This window comes from Salmo salar, chromosome ssa04, assembly GCF_905237065.1.
Source record: "Salmo salar chromosome ssa04, Ssal_v3.1, whole genome shotgun sequence".
NCBI classification, from domain to species: Eukaryota; Metazoa; Chordata; class Actinopteri; order Salmoniformes; family Salmonidae; genus Salmo; species Salmo salar.
In genome coordinates, this window is record NC_059445.1 from 37,289,466 (window position 1) to 37,308,911 (window position 19,446).

The window sequence follows — 19,446 nt, forward strand, 5'->3', positions numbered from 1 at the left end:
CACCAGTGGCGGTCGGTGACGTTTAAGATGAGGGAAGATGATTATTTATTTTTTATGAGCATTGCCTTCTTTCTATTACAGCATGTTGGATGACTGTCATTCATATTCCATTCACCCAGCTCAATGGAACATGTTTCCCTATTTTTATTTTTATGAAATTCAATGAGGAGTATGGTCCTCCCGTTCCTCCTCTGAGGAACCTCCACTGATTGACACACAATACCCCATAATGACAAAATTAATACATGTTTTTCGAAATTTTAGCAAATGTATTGAAAATGAAATTTACATAAGTATTTACACGCCTGAGTCAATACTTTGTATAAGCACAGTTGGCAGTGATTATAGCTGTGAGTCTTTCTGGGTAAGTCTCTAAGAGCTTTCCACACCTGGATTGTGAAATATTAATTAGAGCTCTGTCAAATTGGTTGTTGATCCTTGCTAGGCAACCAATTTCAGGTCTTGCCATAGATTTTCAAGTAGATTTAAGTCACAACTGTTACACGACCACTCAGGAACATTCACTCTCTTCTTGGTAAGCAACTCCAGTGTAGATTTGGCCTTGTGTTATAGGTTATTGTTCTGCTGAAAGGTGAATTCCTCCCAGTGTCTGGTTTTCCTCTAGGATTTTGCCTGTGCTGAGCACCATTTTTATACTGGAAAATTCCCCAGTCTTTAAAGCATACCCATAACATGATGCAGCCACCACTATGCTTGAAAATATGGAGAGTGGTACTCAGTAATGTGTTTTATTAGATTTGCCCCAAATCTTATACTTTGTACTCAATTCAAAAGTGAATTGCTTTGCCTCATTTTTTGCAAACAGGACGCATGTTTTTGATTTTTGTTCATTCTGTACAGGCTTCCTTCTTTTCACTCTGTCAATTAGGTTAGTATTGTGGAATAACTACAATGTTGTTGATCCATCCTCAGTTTTTTTCTATTACAGCCTTTAAACTCTGCAATTGTTTTAAAGCCAACATTGGCCTCATGGTGAAATCCCTGTGCGGTTTCCTTACTCTCTGGCAACTGTTAGGAAGGACGCCTGTATCTTTGTAGTGACTGGGTGTATTGATACACCATCCAAATTGTAATTAATAACTTCACCATGCTCAAAGTGATATTCAATGTCTGCTTTTTCAATAGGTGCCGTTCTTTGCAAGGCATTGGAAAACCTCACTGGTCTTTGTGGTTGAATCTGTGTTTGAAATTCACTGCTTGACGGAGGGACCTTACAGACGATTGTATGTATGGGGTACAGAGATGAGGTAGTCATTCAAAAACCATGTTAAGGGATCGGTGTCCCTAAACAGGGACGGTTGTTGCTAACGTGCGCTAATGTGACTAGAATTACGTTGTAAGTAACAGCCAACTTTCCAGGACATAGACATGTCTTATATGGGCAGAAAGCTGAAATTCTTGTTAATCTAACTGTAGTGTCCAATTAACAGTAGCTATTACAGGAGAAAAATACCATGCTATTGTTTGAGGACAGTGCACAACAACAAAACACGGCAACTGGTTTGATATATTCACCTCTGAAGGTAAATAATGTACTTACATTCAGTAATCTTGCTCTGATTTGTCATCCTGAGGGTCCCAGAGATAAAATGTAACAGTGTTGTTTGATAAAATACATTTTTATATTCAAATGTAGGAACTGGGTTCTACAGTTTGAACCCTTGCTGTCTCTGAGACAGGGGACTGGAACTGACAGGTTTGATCAGGGATATGTGGAAGGTAGGGTGGCTCTTGAGAGAGGCTGGGAGTGTCAGGCGCACAGCAGAGGGGTTCATGATACTCTCAATTTCAAAGGGACCAATGAATCGGGGGAAAAGTTCTTAGAAGTCCCCTTCAATGGCATGTCCTTTGATGAGAGCCATATATTTTGGCCTGGAGTGTAAACTGGCACTGAGGCATGGCGACAGTTGGCTTTGGACTGGGTCCTGGTGGAGGCACTAAGAAGGGCAGCCCGGGCCTTCCTCCAGGTGCGATGACAACAGCATGTATGGTCATGGACTGAGGGAACCGCCACCTCGATCTCTTGGGCGGGGAATAAGGGGGTTATCCGGTGGAGGATAGGGGGCAGTATTTTCACGGCCCAAATTAAACTGCCTACTACTCGGGCCCAGAAACTAGAATATGCATATTATTAGTAGATTTGGATAGAAAGCACTCTGAAGTTTCTAAAACTGTTTGAATGATGTCTGTGAGTATAACAGAACCCATATGGCAGGCACAAACCTGAGAAAAATCCAACCAGGAAGTGGGAAATTTGAGAATTGTAGTTCTTCTTTTGAATCCCTATCGAAACTACAGTGTCTGTGGGTTCACGTTGCACTTCCTAAGGCTTCCATTGGCTGTCAACGGCCTTTAGAAAGTTTTTTTCATCCTTCTCCTGTTACTGGGCAGAGAATAGTAGCTCAGTCAATGAGTGGACTGCCTGAGGACAAAGGGCTTGGTTATGCGCGAGCCTGCGAGCGCGCCGTTCCTTCTTTTTCTCCTGGAATGAATACGCTATTGTCCGGTTGGAATATTATCGCATTTTTACATTAAAAATACCCTAAAGATTGATTGTAAACAACGTTTGTCATGTTTCTACGAACGGTATTGGAACATTTTGACTTTTCGTGTCTTGAATTACGCTCGCGCATTATGCCTTTCGATAGTGATCTAAACGCACGAACAAAACGGAGGTATTTGGACATAAATATGGAGTATTTCGAACAAAAATAACATTTCTTGTGGAAGTAGGAGTCCTTGGAGTGCATTCCGCCGAAGATCAGCAAAGGTAAGGAATGATTTATAACACTAATTCAGAGTTTTGTTGATGCCAGAACTTGTCGGGTAGCTGTATAGCTTGCATTGATGGTTGAGCTATGTACTCAGAATATTGAACAATGTGCTTTCTCCGTAAAGCTATTTTACAATCTGACACAGCGGTTGCATCAAGGAGTAGTGTATCTATAATTCTTTAAGTAATTGTTATATATTTTGTCAACGTTTATGATGAGTATTTTTGTAAATTGATGTGCTCATTCACCGGGAGTTTTGGTGGGAATAAATTTTTTTAACATCACGCGCCAATGTAAAATGCTGTTTTTGGATATAAATATGAACTTGATCGAACAAAACATACATGTATTGTGTAACATGATGTCCCAGGAGTGTCATCTGATGAAGATCGTCAAAGGTTAGTGCTTCATTTTAGCTGTATTTTGGGTTTCTGTGACACATCTCCTTGCTTGGAAAATGGCTATGTGGTTATTGTTTGTCTATGTACTGTCCTAACATAATCTAATGTTTTGCTTTCGCTGTAAAGCCTTTTTGAAATCGGACAACGTGGTTACATTAAGGAGAAGTGTATCTTTAAAATGGTGTAAAATAGTCGTATGTTTGAGAAATTGAAATTATTCGATTTTTGATGTTTTGTATTTCGCACCCTGCTGTTCCAATGGATGTTGGCTAGGCGTTCCGCTAGCGGAACGTCTGTCCTCAACAGGATAACCCAGAGCACACTCGAAGGGTGACATACCTGACGAGGCATTGGTGAGGGTGTGGGCATATTCCACCCAGGGTAGCTGAGCACTACAGGAGGAAGGGTTAGTCGAGGTTGTGCAGCTAAGGGCAGTCTCCATCTCCTGGTTGGCCTGTTCGGTCTGGCCGTTGATCTGGGGATGATATGCAGATGAAAGACTGACATTGATACCCAGTGCTGAACAGAAGGGGTCCCCTGTCAGAAATGATGTCAGTAGGAATGCCATGCAGACAAAACACATGGGACAGCAGCAGGTCTGCAGTCTCCCTAGAGGACGGAAGCTTGGAGAGGGGAATGAAGTGAGTCGCTTTGGAAAATCTGTCAATTATGGTGAGGATGACTAAGTTACCGTTGGATGGGGGAAGGCCAGGGACGAAGTCCAGAGCTGTGTGACCAAAGCTGTTTCTCGTATACTAGTGAAAAGGCCCTGCAAGCTCCGAGGTTGCCATTGTAACGCTCGGGGGTCAGAACAAACAGCTCACGGGGCAGAGGAGAGGGACTCGGGGCTGGTTGCAAGCTCTGGGCGAAGGTTCGACCCTGCAGGTCCGAAAGGCTCTGTGAAAACTCCTTGATGTGCTCCAGAAGGGTTTTCAGGGCTTGGTCATGTTGCTTGAGCTGGGTGCCTTGGCTGGCGAGGGTTTGGTGGAGAGGATCTGTGTCTGTTGGGTTCATATCTAGGCCAGATCGTACTGTCACGCGGAGCAGAACATGTGAACCCAAGAGCAGACTCAGACGAGGAGACTGGGATGAGGTAACCAAGGTATTTATTGAAACGGGGAAGATGGGGTGCAGACCAGGGCAAGCTCGGGCAGGTTGCAGGAAGCCAGGTGTGAAGGCTGAGGCTGGAGTGAGGGGAGTATGGACTGAGTAAGCAGGTCCGGAGAGGTCCGGAGTTCCGGAGAGGAATCCAAGGACGCAGTGGAGTGGGGGGTCCAGGACAAAGTAGCAGGACTGACGAGACATGGGACTGGAGACGGGCCAAAGTCAGAGCGAGCAGAATGAGCAGAGATTACTTTCTGGCAGCATGGAAGTGGCAGGGCTGAGTATTTGTAGAGGTCTTGATTATGGAACAGATTGCAGCTGGTTGGGATCTTCTCTGCCTCCAGCAAACCTGTTGCCGCCCATACAATCACACACACACCGAGAGGAAGAGGGAGAGAGCACTGGGGGAGTGGCAGGATGAGAAGTAGAGGGCGTGGCAGGAGCAGATATAACAATCTGGTTGTATGGCCTTTCTCTTGCATTACGAAGATGATGGCAACATTTTATTTTTGAAAAAATATGTTTTTTTGTTTATATTATCTTTTACCAGATCTATTGTGTTAAAGTCTCCTACATTAATTTCACATTTCCACAAACTTCAAAGTGTTTCCTTTCAAATGGTGCTGTATCAAGAATATGCATATACTTGCTTCAGGTCCTGAGCTACAGGCAGATTGATTTGGGTATGTCATTTTAGGCGGAAATTGAAAAAAAGGGTCTGATCCTTAAGAGGTTATTAACACTATTATTGCACATAAAGTGAGTCCATGCAACTTATGTGACTTATGTGCAAAAATATACTCCTGAACTTAGGTTTAGGTTTGAAATAACAAATGGGTTGAATACTTATTGACTCAAGACATTTCAGCTTTTCATTTTTTATTAATTTGTAACAATTTCAAAAAACATATGTAATTCCACTATGACATTATGGTGTATTGTATGTAGGACAGTGACCAAAAATCTCAATTTAAATTCAGGCAGTAAAACTACAAAGTGTGGATAAAATCAAGGGGTGTGAATAATTTCTGAAGGCAATGTATGTTTTCTAAGATCAATCTTCCAGTCACACTTGATCATCTGGAAGACATTGGCACCTGGCCTTGGACCAGAGAGTTGAGTAGCTTGACCAACAGCACCAGACAGGTACACAGGAGCAGCAGAGAGCAGGCCAGCAGAAAGAGGCCTACTGCCAGTTCTGACAACGGCGATTCCACTAACGCAGGTATTCCTAAACTGGGGTATGGGCAATGCCGTCAGGGATACGCCAAATAAAAATGTGATTCACATAAAAAATAAAAAATAATTAATTTAAAAAAAATATTAAAAATACAATTCTTGATGTTTTCAAACAGTCCGTTTATATTTTCCAACGGGGCTATACATTTTGGTGAGGTTTTTTACTCGCCTAGCCTCGTTTCACTGCCCAATTTTTTTTTTTAACAATCTAGTGTTCAGCGAAATAACAACACAATGTCAAATAGAGGTAGCCTATTCAAATAATTAACATCCAATCACATTAACAGTTGGTTTAATTTAATTTTCACTCTAGACCTTGATTTGACGAACATGTCAAGACTGTTTCAAGGACAGGTTTTTTTCCATCTACGTGACATTGCAAAAATCAGAAACTTTCTGTCCAAAAATGATGAGGAAAAATGTATCCATGCTTTTGTCACTTCTAGGTTAGACTACTGCAATGCTCTAAAGCACTAAATAAACTTCAGTTAGTGCTAAAAACGACTGCTAGAATCTTGACTAGATCCAAAACATTTGATCATATTACTCCAGTGCTAGCCTCTCTACACTGGCTTCCTGTTAAGGCTAGGGCTGATTTCAAGGTGTTACTGCTAACCTACAAAGCATTACATGGGCTTGCTCCTACCTATATTTCTGATTTGGTCCTGCCGTACATATCTACACATATGGTACAAGACGCAGGCCTCCTTACTGTCCCTATAATTTCTAAGAAAACAGCTGGAGGCAGGTCTTTCTCCAAAAGAGCTCAATTTTTATGGAATGGTCTGCCTATCCATGTGAGAGACGCAGACTCAGTCTTGACCTTTAAGTCTTTATTGAAGACTCGTCTCTTCAGTAGGTCCTATGATTGAGTGTAGTCTGGCCCAGGAGTGTGAAGGGGAACGGAAAGGCACTGGAGCAACGAACTGCCCTTGCTGTCTCTGCCTGGCCGGTTCCCCACTCTCCACTGGGATTCTCTGCCTCAAACCCTATTACAGGGGCTGAGTCACTGGCTTACTGGTGCTCTTCCATGCCGTCCCTAGGAGGGGTGCGTCACTTGAGTGAGTTGAGTCAGTGACGTGATCTTGCTTTCCAGGTTGGCACCCACGAAGATCTCCACCACGGCACGAACTCGAGGGGGTCGGGTTCGTGCCGTGGTGGAGATCTTCGTGGGCTATACACGGCCTTGTCTCAGGATAGTAAGTTGGTGGTTGAAGGTATCCCTTTAGTGGTGTGGGGGCTGTGCTTTGGCAAAGTGGGTGGGGTTATATCCTGCCTGTTTGGCCCTGTCCGGGGGTATCGTCGAACGGGGCCACAGTGTCTCCCGAACCCTCCTGTCTCAGCCTCCAGTAATTATGTTGCAATATGTATGTCGGGGGGCTAGGGGGGCTAGGGTCAGTCTGTTATATTCGGTGTCTTGTGTGAATTTAACCTCCCTGGGCAAGGTGGGACGCAAGTCAACAGCCAGTGGAATTGCGTGGCGCGAAATACAAATACCTCATAAATGCTATTACTTCAATTTCTCAAACATATGACTATTTTACACCATTTTAAAGACAAGACTCTCGTTAATCTAACCACACTGTCCAATTTCAAAAAGGCTTTACAGCGAAAGCAAAACATTAGATTATGTCAGGAAAGTACCCTGCCAAAAATAATCACACAGCCATTTTCAAAGCAAGCCTATATGTCACAAAAACCAAAACCACAGCTAAATGCAGCACTAACCTTTGATGATCTTCATCAGATGACACTCCTAGGACATTATGTTAAACAATACATGCATGTTTTGTTCAATCAAGTTCATATTTATATAAAAAAACTGCTTTTTTTACATTAGCATGTGATGTTCAGAACTAGCATACCCACCGCAAACTTCCGGTGAATTTACTTAATTACTCACGATTAACGTTCACAAAATACATAACAATTATTTTAAGAATTATAGATACAGAACTGCTTTATGCAATCGCGGTATCAGATTTTAAAATAGCTTTTCGGCGAAAGCACATTTTGCAACATTCTGTGTAGATAGCCCGGCCATCACGGCTAGCTAATTTGACACCCACCAAGTTTGGCCCTCACCAAACTCAGATTTACTATAAGAAAAATTGGATTACCTTTGCTGTTCTTCGTCAGAATGCACTCCCAGGACTTCTACTTCAACAACAAATGTTGTTTTGGTTCCAAATAATCCATAGTTATATTGAAATAGCTCCGTTTTGTTCGTGCGTTCAGGTAACTATCCGAAGGGTGACGCGCGAGCGCATTTCGTGACAAAAAAAAATCAAAATATTTATTACCATAATTCGAAGCATGTCAAACGCTGTTTAAAATCAATTTTTATGCGATTTTTCTCGTAAAATAGCGATAATATTCCAACTGGGCGACATTGTATTCATTCAAAGAGAGAAAGAAAAACATGGAGAATTCACATGAATGCACATCTCCAGTGTCCATGTTCTCAGCCGGACCACTCACAAAAACCCCTGCTGTTTTTCGCCCAGAGACTGGAGAGACGTCATTCCACTTTCTGGCGCCTTCTGAGAGCCAATGGAAGCCTTAGAAAATGTTATGTAACAGCAGAGATGCTGTATTTTTGATAGAGATACCAATAAAGGAGAACAAATTGTCAGACAGGGCACTTCCTGTATGGAATCTTCTCAGGTTTTGGCCTGCCATATGAGTTCTGTTATACTCACAGACACCATTCAAACAGTTTTAGAAACTTTAGAGTGTTTTCTATCCAAATCTACTAATTATATGCATATTCTCGTTTCTGGGCAAGAGTAGTAACCAGTTTAAATCGGGTACGTTTTTTATCCGGCCGTGGAAATACTGCCCCCTAGCCCCAACAGGTTTTAAGTATGCTCTCTCTAATTATCTCTCTCTCTCTCTCTTTTTCTCTCTTTCTCTCTCTCTTTCTCTCTCTTTCTCTCGGAGGACCTGATCCCTAGGACCATGCCTCAGGACTACCTGGCCTGATGACTCCTTGCTGTCCCCAGTCCACCTGGTTGTGCTGCTGCTCCAGTTTCAACTGTTCTGCCTGTGGCTATGGAGCCCTGACCTGTTCACCGGACATGCTACCTTGTCCCAGACCTGCTGTTTTCAACTCTCTAGAGACAACTCTCTAAAGCCAACTGACATTTACTCCTGAGGTGCTGCCCTGTTGCACCATCTACAACCACTGTGATTATTATTATTTGACCCTGCTGGTCATCTATGAACATTTGAACATCTTGGCCATGTTCTGTTATAATCTCCACCCGGCACAGCCAGAAGAGGACTGTTCACCCCTCATAGACTGCTTCCTCTCTAGGTTTCTTCCTAGGTTCTTGCCTTTCTAGGGAGTGTTTCCCAGCCACTGTGCTTCTACACATGCATTGCTTGCTGTTTGGGGTTTTAGGCTGGGTTTCTGTACAGCACTTTGTGACATCAGCTGATGTAAGAAGGACTTTATAAATATTTTATTTTATTTTATTTGATACTCCTCGCGGGAATTCCACTAGCGGTCCGTATGTAGCCAAACGTAGCTGCTGCTCATTTCGTTTGCTAGAAAATTGATAAATGCTAAAAAAAAAAAGTAAGGCCCACGTCCATAGAGACACATACCAGCTGTCACGCTTGTGTGTAGGAACAGACCAAGGCGCAGCGTGAGTATCGTTCCACATCTTTTATTTGAATGTGAAACTTTGCAAGACAAACAATAAACTAGAAACAAAACACAAACCGTGACGACAGAGGTGTAACATGCGCTAACTCAAAAATAATCTCCCACAAACACAGGTGGGGAAAAAAACTACTTAAATATGATCCCCAATTAGAGACAACGATGACCAGCTGCCTCTATTTGGGAATCATACAAACCCTCAACATAGAAAAAAGAAACTAGAACACAACATAGAAAAAATAAACTAGATAAACCCCCCAGGCACGCCCTGACCTACTCCACCATAGAAAATAAGAGCACTCTATGGTCAGGCTGTGACAACTGCTACTACCTGTCTACGACACAAGTTGTTCTGCTTCCACGAGCACAGCCAATGCTAGCATAAGTAATTCTACATTTGTTGTTAGCCCAGCTGGCATGGACACTGACAGTTGTGAATCTGATGCAGCCGAAGAGCTACTGCCCCGTTACCAAGGAAAGCACCAAACAACAGACAGGGACGTTACACGACGGAAGAGGCGCAATTATGATGAGAACTACATTGATTTGGGCTTCTCTTATATTGGGAGTAGTGCCTTTCCTCAGCCACGGTGTGTTATGTGTAAAAGTACTACCTCACAACTCGATGAAACCTTCACTCTTACGCAGACATTTAGAAACAAAACATGCAAATTTGAAAAATAAGCAACAGGAGTTTTTTGAGCAGAATTAAGACGATTTTTGAGTAGTAAGACATGTATAAAAGCAACAGATACCATTAATAAGAAGGGGCTAGAAGCATATTATATGGTGAGCTATCGAGTGGCTAGGACAGGCAAGCCCCATACTATTGTGGAGGACTTAATTCTTCCTGCTGCCGCACACATGGCTGGGACAATGCTGGGGGAAAAAGGCAAAAAAAACTATACAGACAATGCAGTTATCAAACAACACTGTTTCATGACGCATCAGTGACATGGCAGGAGATGTTTTGAAACAATTACTGCTTCGCATACAAGCCAGTGAATTCTATGCATTACAGCTGGATGAGTCAACAGACATGGCGGGCCTGGCACAGCTCCTGATATATGTCCGTTACGTTTATGGGGGGTCAATTAAGGAGGACATCCTCTTCTGCAAACCACTGGAAAACAGGACAAGAGGAGAGGGTATTTTTTAAGTACTGGACAGCTTTGTGACATCAAATGGACTTTGGTGGTCAAGATGTATTGGTATCTGTACTGATGGCGCAAAAGCCATGACAGGGAGACATAGTGGAGTGGTAACGTGCGTGCAAGCAGTTGCTCCCGACGCCACTAGGTACACTGCAGCATCCACAGTGAGGCTCTTGCTGCCAAGAGAATGCCTGACAGCTTGAAAGATGTTTTTGACACTCCAGTGAAATGGTTAACTTTGTTAAAGCAAGGCCCCTAAACTCTAATTTATTTTCTGCATTATGCAATGATATGGGTAGCAACCATGTAACGCTTTTACAACATACAGAAGTGCGCTGGTTATCAAGGGGCAAAGTATTGACACGTTTTTTTTAATTGAGAGGCGAGCTTAAAGTTTTCTTTACTGACCATCATTTTCACTTGTCTGACCGCCTGCACGATGACGAGTTTTTCACACGACTGGCCTATCTGGGAGATGTTTTTTCTCGCCTGAATGATCAGAATCTAGGATTACAGAGACTCCACAACAATGTTCAATATGCGGGACAAAATTGAGGCTATGATTAAGAAGTTGGAGCTCTTCTCTGTCTGCATTAACAAGGACAACACACAGGTCTTTCCATCATTGTATGAGTTTTTGTGTGCAAATGAACTCAAGCTTACGGATAATGTCAAATGTGATATAGCAAAGCACCTGAGTGAGTTGGGTGCGCAATTACGCAGGTACTTTCCCAAAATGTATGACACAAACATCTGGATTCGTTTAAATAAAGAGCAAAATTATTATATTATTATTTGTGCCCTGGTCCTATAAGAGCTCTTTGTCACTTCCCATGAGCCGGGTTGTGACAAAAACTCACACTCATTGTTATGTTTAATACATTTATCGTACAGTGTGTCTGAATGGCTCTTGCGGAGCAGAAAGCACACAGCTTGAAATAATACTTTTTAAATGTTTGTTCATGTTTTGAAAATAACTTTTTAGTTATCAGATTTGATTTTTACAATGATGGCAAAAAACAACATTTAAGAGTGCACTGACCCTGATGCTAGAGGGGGTACGCAGCTGGAGGTTGAATGTTTGAAGGGGTATGGGACTATAAAATGTTTGGGAACCACTACACTAACAGATGCCTGCCTTGGGGCATCAGCAGAGCAGAGAACTGGGTCAGTCATTCTATTCTGCTACTTTCTTCTGTAAAGACCGTCACTAGGGCCCCCAGCCCCAGGACTGTACTGGAATCAGCATGACTTTCACATATTTCCATGTGATAGTACTTTGACACTCGATCAATTCTAAGAATTAAATTGCATTGACCTGCATTTTCCTATATTTACAAGTAGTCACTTTCTGTGTTGCCCAGGTTGCTGCATTGCTTTGTATTGATGTACAGTTGAGGGATTAAGGAGGAGAGAAACATCTGTCTTTGAAACCAGCTGGTGACTTCAAGTATATTACACATCAACAGAGGCCATTGGCTAACCGTAAGGATGTGGTTCTTAGACCGCACCCTCACCAGACTCATGCCCTCGTCTCCCGTGGCGATGCCTGTGATGACAAACTTATCCAACTGCAAGGAAGAATAGGAATAAAACATATTGCAAAGTGATCAAAGGATGCAGGAGTGATTCACAGCCAAGCTCATTACTCAAGTCATTACTCAAGTCTAGTTTCCTGGACATTTGAGCAAAGTACAGACTGTTTGGCCCACACATTAACCCCTGCAATACCTGGATGATGAGTTTGCTGAGTGGTTCAGTGATGACCTTGAACAGCTCCTGGGACTCCTCTCCAGAGCTGATGTGGAAGGTGTCCACCATGGCCTGAGACAGTCTCCTCAGCAGGCCTGTGGCTGCCTCTAGTGGCAGTAGGACCAAAACTTTTAAACAGCCATGCAAATGCCCTGCAATGAGCAGACCATGTTACTGCACATCATGCATGATGCCAAACTGTAGAGGTACTTGATTCAGGGTTTTTCTAAGGCAGGGCTCGCCAATCCTGTTCCCGGAGAGCTACCGTCCTGTGGGTTTTTGCTCCAAATCTAATCTAACATTTTGATGAGCTGAATCAGGTTAGCCACAACTGGGGTTGAAGTCAAAACCTACAGGAGGGTAGCACTCCAGGAACAGATCTAACACCTAAGGCATTATGGGACAGGAGGATACACAACCATTTCCGGTGGTGGAAAAAGTACCCAATTGTCATACTTGAGTAAAAGTAAAAATATCTTAATCAGTTGCGATTTTAGCATGTCAATTTTGGTGGGGCAAAACAAATCTTTGGGGGCGATGCATGCCAGCAAAGCCACAACACAACACAACACTAAGCAATACATTAGTTGCATTGTAATGGTGACAAAACAGTGCCCACAAACTGTTAGGGCCTACATAAAGCTGTCCCAACAGCAGAGCTTTTTTTTCAGCACCACGGAGTGAATCCTTACCACTGCTACACCTGGCAATCAGCGGAGCCTTGTTTGGCAGAAAAACTGTTCATTCAGCCTCATTTACTGCCTTTTTTAAAAACATAGCTGATATGGCTGACTTGCTTAAACAAATGGGGTTTCTATTGACAGTTGAGATTTACAAACTATGGCATAAGGGAACGATGACCGGATAAGAGGCAATCCATTTTGATTAAACATTAATGAGCGAGCTAAGAAGGACGTAGCCAATATGCATGCTCTTCAACCGATCGCTGCCCGCACCCGCCCGCCCGACTAGCATCACTACTCTGGACGGTTCTGACTTGTGGACAACTATAAATACCTAGGTGTCTGGCTAGACCCTAAACTCTCCTTCCAGACTCACATTAAGCATCTCCAATCCAAAGTTAAATCTGCCATCCGTTTTGTCACCAAAGCCCCATATACTACCCACCACTGCAACCTTTATGCTCTCGTTGGCTGGTCCTCGCTACACATTCGTCGCCAAACCCACTGGCTCCAGGTCATCTATAAGTCTTTGCTAGGTAAAGCCCCGCCTTATCTCAGCTCACTGGTCACCATAGCAACACCAACCCATAGCAAGCGCTCCAGCAGGTATATTTCACTGGTCATCCTCAAAGCCAACACCTACTTTGGCCACCTTTCCTTCCAGTTCTCTGCTGCCAATGACTGGAACGAATTGCAAAAATCACTGAAGCTGGAGACCTATATCTTCCTCACTAACTTTAAGCATCAGCTGTCAGAGCAGCTTACCGATTGCTGCAGCTGTACACAGCCCATCTGTAAATATGTCACGCCCTGACCTGAGAGAGCCTTTTTATGTCTCTATTTAGGTTTGGTCAGGGTGTGATTTGGGTGGGCATTCTTTGTCCTTTTTTCTATGTTTTTGTATTTCTTTGTTTTGGCCTGGTATGGCTCTCAATCAGGGACAGCTGTACATTGTTGTCGCTGATTGGGAGCCAAACTTAGGCAGCCTGTTTTCCTTTGGGGTTTTGTGGGTAGTTGTTTCTGTTGTGTGGTTTGCACCTGACAGAACTGTTGGCGTTCGTTTGGTTCTTATGTTCAAGTGTTTTGTATTATTAAAACTTCAATATGAACACTCACCACGCTGCATCTTGGTCTCCTCTTTCAGACGATCGTTACAGAACTACCCACCACAACTGGATCAAGCAGCGTGCTCGGGAGGAGATGGACACCTGGTCTCATCAGGAGTGGATTGGGAGGAGAGACTGGACTTGGGGCCAGGTGATCGACAGATATCGGAGCCTACCCGGGAAGAACGAGAGGCAGCTCCCAACAAAATGTTTGGGGGGGGGCACACGGGTAGTTTGGTTGGACCAGGGGTGAGGCCTGAGTCAACTACCCGTGCTTATTGTGGTAAGCATGTGCCTGCCTCTCGCACTCTCTCTCCAGTGCGCCTGCCCAGCCCAGTACGTCCTGTTCCTGCTCCTCGCACTAGCCTTGTAGTGCGCACTCCCAGTCCAGAGCCTCCGGCGACAGTTCCCCATCCTGAGCCTCCGGCGACAGTTCCCAGTCCTGAGCCTCCGGCGACAGTTCCCCGTCCAGAGCTTCCGGCGACGTTTTACAGTCCGGAGCCTGCAGAGACGGCCTACAGTCCGGAGCCTGCAGAGACGGCCTAGTGTCCGGAGCCTGCAGAGACGGCCTACAGTCCGGAGCCTGCAGAGACGGCCTACAGTCCGGAGCCTGCAGAGACGGCCTACAGTCCGGAGCCTGCAGAGACGGCCTACAGTCCGGAGCCTGCAGAGACGGCCTACAGTCCGGAGCCTACAGAGACGGCCTACAGCCCTGAGCCTCCAGTGCTCCCCCACAGCCCGGTCTATCCTGTGCCTCTTCCATGGATCAGACCTCCAGTAGGTCTCTCCAGCCTGTTGAGTCCTGTGCCTGCTCCCAGAGCCAGGTCTCCTGCATGTCTCCCCAGCCTGGTGAATCCTGTGCCTGCGCCCAGAGCCAGGCCTACTGCAAGTCCCGCCAGTCCGGCGCAGCTAGAGCGGCCCCCCTGTCCGGCGCTGCCAGAGTCGCCCTCCAGTCCGGGGCCCGCGGCGAGGACCCCACTCTAGAGGAGCCACCAAAGTGGGGTGAGCCAGTGGTGGAGCGGGGTCTGCGTCCCGCTCCAGAGCCGCCACCGCGGAGAAATGCCCAAACAGACCCTCCCCTATAGGTTCAGGTTTTGCGGCCGGAGTCCACACCTTTGGGGGGGGTACTGTCACGCCCTGACCTGAGAGAGCCTTTTTATGTCTCTATTTAGGTTTGGTCAGGGTGTGATTTGGGTGGGCATTCTATGTCCTTTTTTCTATGTTTTTGTATTTCTTTGTTTTGGCCTGGTATGGCTCTCAATCAGGGACAGCTGTACATTGTTGTCGCTGATTGGGAGCCATACTTAGGCAGCCTGTTTTCCTTTGGGGTTTTGTGGGTAGTTGTTTCTTTTGTGTGGTTTGCACCTGACAGAACTGTTGGCCTTCGTTTGTTTCTTATGTTCAAGTGTTTTGTATTATTAAAACTTCAATATGAACACTCACCACGCTGCATCTTGGTCCCCTCTTTCAGACGATCGTTACAAAATAGCCCATTCAACCAACTACCTACCTCATCCCCATATTTGTTTTAGTTTTTCTGCTCTTTTGCACCCCAGTATCTCTACTTGCACATCATGATCTGCACATCTATCACTCCAGTGTTAATTCTAAATTGTAATTATTACGCCTCTATGGCCTATTTATTGCCTTACCTCCCTAATATTCTACATTTGCACACACTGTACATAGATTTTTCTATTGTGTTATTGACTGTACGTTTGTTTATGTGTAACTCTGTGTTGTTGTTTTTGTCGCACTGCTTTGCTTTATTTTGGCCAGGTTGCAGTTGTAAATTAGAACTTGTTCTCAACTGGACTACCTGGTTAAATAAAGGTGAAATAAAAAAATAAAAATATATAAACATTTTGTTAAGGTACAGCCTTATTCTAAAATGTATTTTTTTTAAATCCTTATCAATCTTCACACAACACTCCAGAGTGAAAACAGGTTTTTAGAAGTTTTTGCGAATTTGTTTAAAATAAAAAACAGAAATAACTTATTTTCATAAGTATTCAGACCCTTTGCTATGAGCTCAGTTGCATCCTGTTTCCATTGATCATCCTTGAGATGTTTCTACAAGTTTTGGAGTCCGCCTGTGGTAAATTCAATTGATTGGACATTATTTGGAAAGGCACACACCTGTCTATATAAGGTCCCACAGTTGACAGTGCATGTCAGAGCAAAAGCTTGAGAAAAAAGCTCCGAAACAGGATTGTGTTGAGTCACAGATTTGGTGAAGGGTACCACAACTTTTCTGCAGCATTGAAGGTCCCTAAGAACACAGTGGCCTCCATCATTCTTAAATGGAAGAAGTTTGGAACCACCAAAACTCTTCCTAGAGCTGGCCGCTCAGCCAAACTGATCAATCGGGGAAGAAGGGCCTTGGTCAGGGTGGTGACCAAGAACCCAATAGTCACTCTGACAGAGATCCAGAGTTCCTCTGTGGAGATGGGAGAACCTTCCAGAAGGACAACCATCTCCATCAATCAAGCCTTTATGAATGAGTGGCCAGACAGAAGCCACTACTCAGGAAAAGGCTCATGACAGCCCGATTGGAGTTTGCCGAAAGACACCTAAAGGAGTATCAGACCCTGAGAAACAAGATTCTCTGGTCCAATGAAACCAAGATTGAACTCTTTGGCCTGAATTTCAGGCGTCACGTCTGGAGGAAACTTGACACCATAACTATAGTGAAGCATGGTGGTGACAGCATCATGCTGTGGGGATGTTTTTCAGTGGCAGGGACTGGGAGACTAGTCAGGATCGAGGGAAAATGAACGGAGCTATGTAAAGAGAGATCCTTGATTAAAACCTGCTCCAGAGTGCTCAGGACCTTGAACTGAGGCAAAGGTTCACCTTCCAGCAGGATAACAACCCTAAGCACACAGCCAAGACAACACAGAAGTGGCTTTGGGACAGGCCTCTAAATGTCCTTGAGTGGCCCAGGCAGATCCCGGATCTCTGGAGAGACTTAAAAATAGCTGTGCAGCGACGCTCCCCTTCCAACCTGACAGAGCTTTAGAGGATCTGCAGAGAATAATGGGAGAAACTCCACAAATACAGGTGTGCCAAGCTTGTTGTGTCATACCCAAGAAGACGCAAGGCTGTAATTGCTGCCAAAGGTACATCAACAAAGTACTGAGTAAAAGGTCTGAATACTTATGTAAATGTGATTTTTCCGGGGGTTTAAAAAAAAATACTTTTGCAAAAATGTGTAAAACCCTTTTTTTGCTTTGTCATTATGGGGTATTGTGTGTAGATTGAGGGGGAGGGAATATTTAATACATTTTAGAATAAGGCTATAACGTGACAAAATGTGAAAAAAGTCAAGGGGTCTGAATACTTTCCGAATGCACTGTAAACCCAAACATTGACCACACACCCTCTCCACGGATAGCAGGCTAGGGATTACTTTGCAACACTTGCAGTTAAGCACTGATTCCTTCCAAACCACTCATTGTTGAATTTGTGATTTCCAACTTGTTGTGAAATGTTAATGTCCAATGGCCGATAATCACCAATAGTTGTATCTATAATTTATCTTGATAATATGACAAGGATTGAAAAGGATTTGCCAGTAGATTGCTAACTTGAAGCATAATGATGACTGCTTGTCTAGCTTGCTAGCTAAGATTTTGAAGGCATGATGTTTACATGATCAGTCCAATCACAGCTACAGTAGATATAACGTGATTTGATGTCATTTTATTTGTGGCCAATGACCTTGAGCCTTCTTGGATGGGCACTTCTAATGTCAGTCTATGGCAGCACCCAAGGGGCTTGAATATTTTAACTCTCCCTGTAGATTTTGTGGTGACGTAGTGTCCCCATGAGTGACAGAACACTGAGCCAATCACGACGCAACTAGAGAACATTACCAACCCCTACGCTCTGTATTTTCTGCTGGCTGCCCCACCACCACAGAAAGCACTGAGCTAGGCTGAAACACCTGCATTTTGGAGCTACCTTACTCAAGAAAGCAAAAATGAGACCATGTTTGTATGCGGCTTTATTAACTCAATTATTAAAAAATGTACACTGTTTGCAAACTGATACGTGAAACATGTTTTTTTTTTTGCTAAACAGGTGTGGCTCAAAATAGGTGGGGCTCTGCTCCAGCTGCCCTGAATGATGGGTCGCCACTGACTCAAGTAAAAGTGAAAGTCACCCAGCAAAATACTACTTGAGTAAAAGTGTTTGGTTTTAAATATACTTCAGTTTCAAAAGTCAATGCAATTGTTAAAATATACTTAGGTATCAAAGGTAAAAGCGAAAGAATAAATTATTTCACATTCCTTACATTAAGCAAACCAGACTGCACTATTGTTTACATGCGTTTTTTTACAGATAGCCAGGGGCACACTCCAAAACACGGACATAATTCTCAAACAAAGCATTTGTGTCCCAAAATTCCAATCCCATGATGATCGAGATGGCGGACCTCACATTGAGTACTGCACAAGCGAGTAGTACAATAAACCACTATTCATCTATATTACAAAGTATATTTTTCAAAGGCAACACATCAACAAATACGCTTTCATCTTGTATTGACTTAGGTCAGTTGCTCCTCCTGAAATCCAGACCTATTGTGCAGTAGAGTGCAAGTTTGCAGTATAGTACAGTTGAGGTTGCGCACGCGCGTGTGTGTGTGTGTGTGTGGTGTGTGTGTGCCACACAAAGCGCCCTCTCACTCTTAAAGGAGAAGTTTTATTTTTTTCTTGATGCAGGTCTTTAATGTTGTACACATGAAATAGTGTCATCTCAAATTTTATCCGCAATGTTATATTCCCTGTTTAACAAGTTTCTTCTCACTTAACCATGAAAACAAACAATCATTCTGAATGTTTAACTTTTCAACATTATGCCTGGAGTGTTGCAAGTGTAAATCCCTCTTTCACTTTCCATGTGCTTTTGTGAGTGGGGATTCAGGCCAGGTTTTTTCAGGGTCTGGAAGGATGTCACCTTCCAGGTGTGACTGTTGTCTCAGGTCTTTCCTCTCCACCAGAGCACATGATGAGTCCTGGAGGGGCATGCTGTCATGGACACGTCTGAGAGGCCTTTCCTATTATGGAAGAATCTCTTTCCAGTTCGAAATTAATAGAAATGACATTAGTGACCACAGTAAAGTCAAATTACATCTGCCTGTGAAAACTATTTCTCAAAGCATGGACCCAACAGAATCAAATCAAATCAAATGTATTTATATAGCCCTTCTTACATCAGCTGATATCTCAAAGTGCTGTACAGAAACCCAGCCTAAAACCCCAAACAGCAAGCAGTGCAGGTGTAGAAGCACGCTGGCTAGGAAAAACTCCCTAGAAAGAACATAACAAACATAACAAATATGATAATAAGCCATTTGGACTGAGGTCTGGTAAAATAATAGAAATGTGATTTTGTATACAGTAGCCTATGTGAGTCAGCATTGCATGCATTCTTGTACGAAGGAGATTTCCAGTCATTTAAAGGATATAGGTTTTTGTATCACATTCCTCCATTATGCTAATTGTTCTCATTAAGAAATCTTTCAGTGCAATAT

General features: G+C 43.6%; 1 protein-coding gene across 1 annotated transcript in view; it reads right to left on the reverse strand.

Moving 5' to 3' along the window:
- Window positions 1-18,939, reverse strand: part of LOC106602812 (sodium-dependent phosphate transport protein 2A-like) — a 58,695-nt gene extending 39,756 nt beyond the window's left edge. The window contains exons 1-5 of the mRNA XM_045716242.1: window positions 18,870-18,939; window positions 12,095-12,267; window positions 11,831-11,934; window positions 5,390-5,536; window positions 634-656 (exon numbers count right to left, since the gene is read on the reverse strand). Coding sequence (XP_045572198.1) covers window positions 634-656; window positions 5,390-5,536; window positions 11,831-11,934; window positions 12,095-12,267; window positions 18,870-18,939 — 517 coding nt within the window. The remainder of the gene's footprint in view (window positions 1-633; window positions 657-5,389; window positions 5,537-11,830; window positions 11,935-12,094; window positions 12,268-18,869) is intronic.
- Window positions 18,940-19,446: the final 507 nt, after the last annotated feature.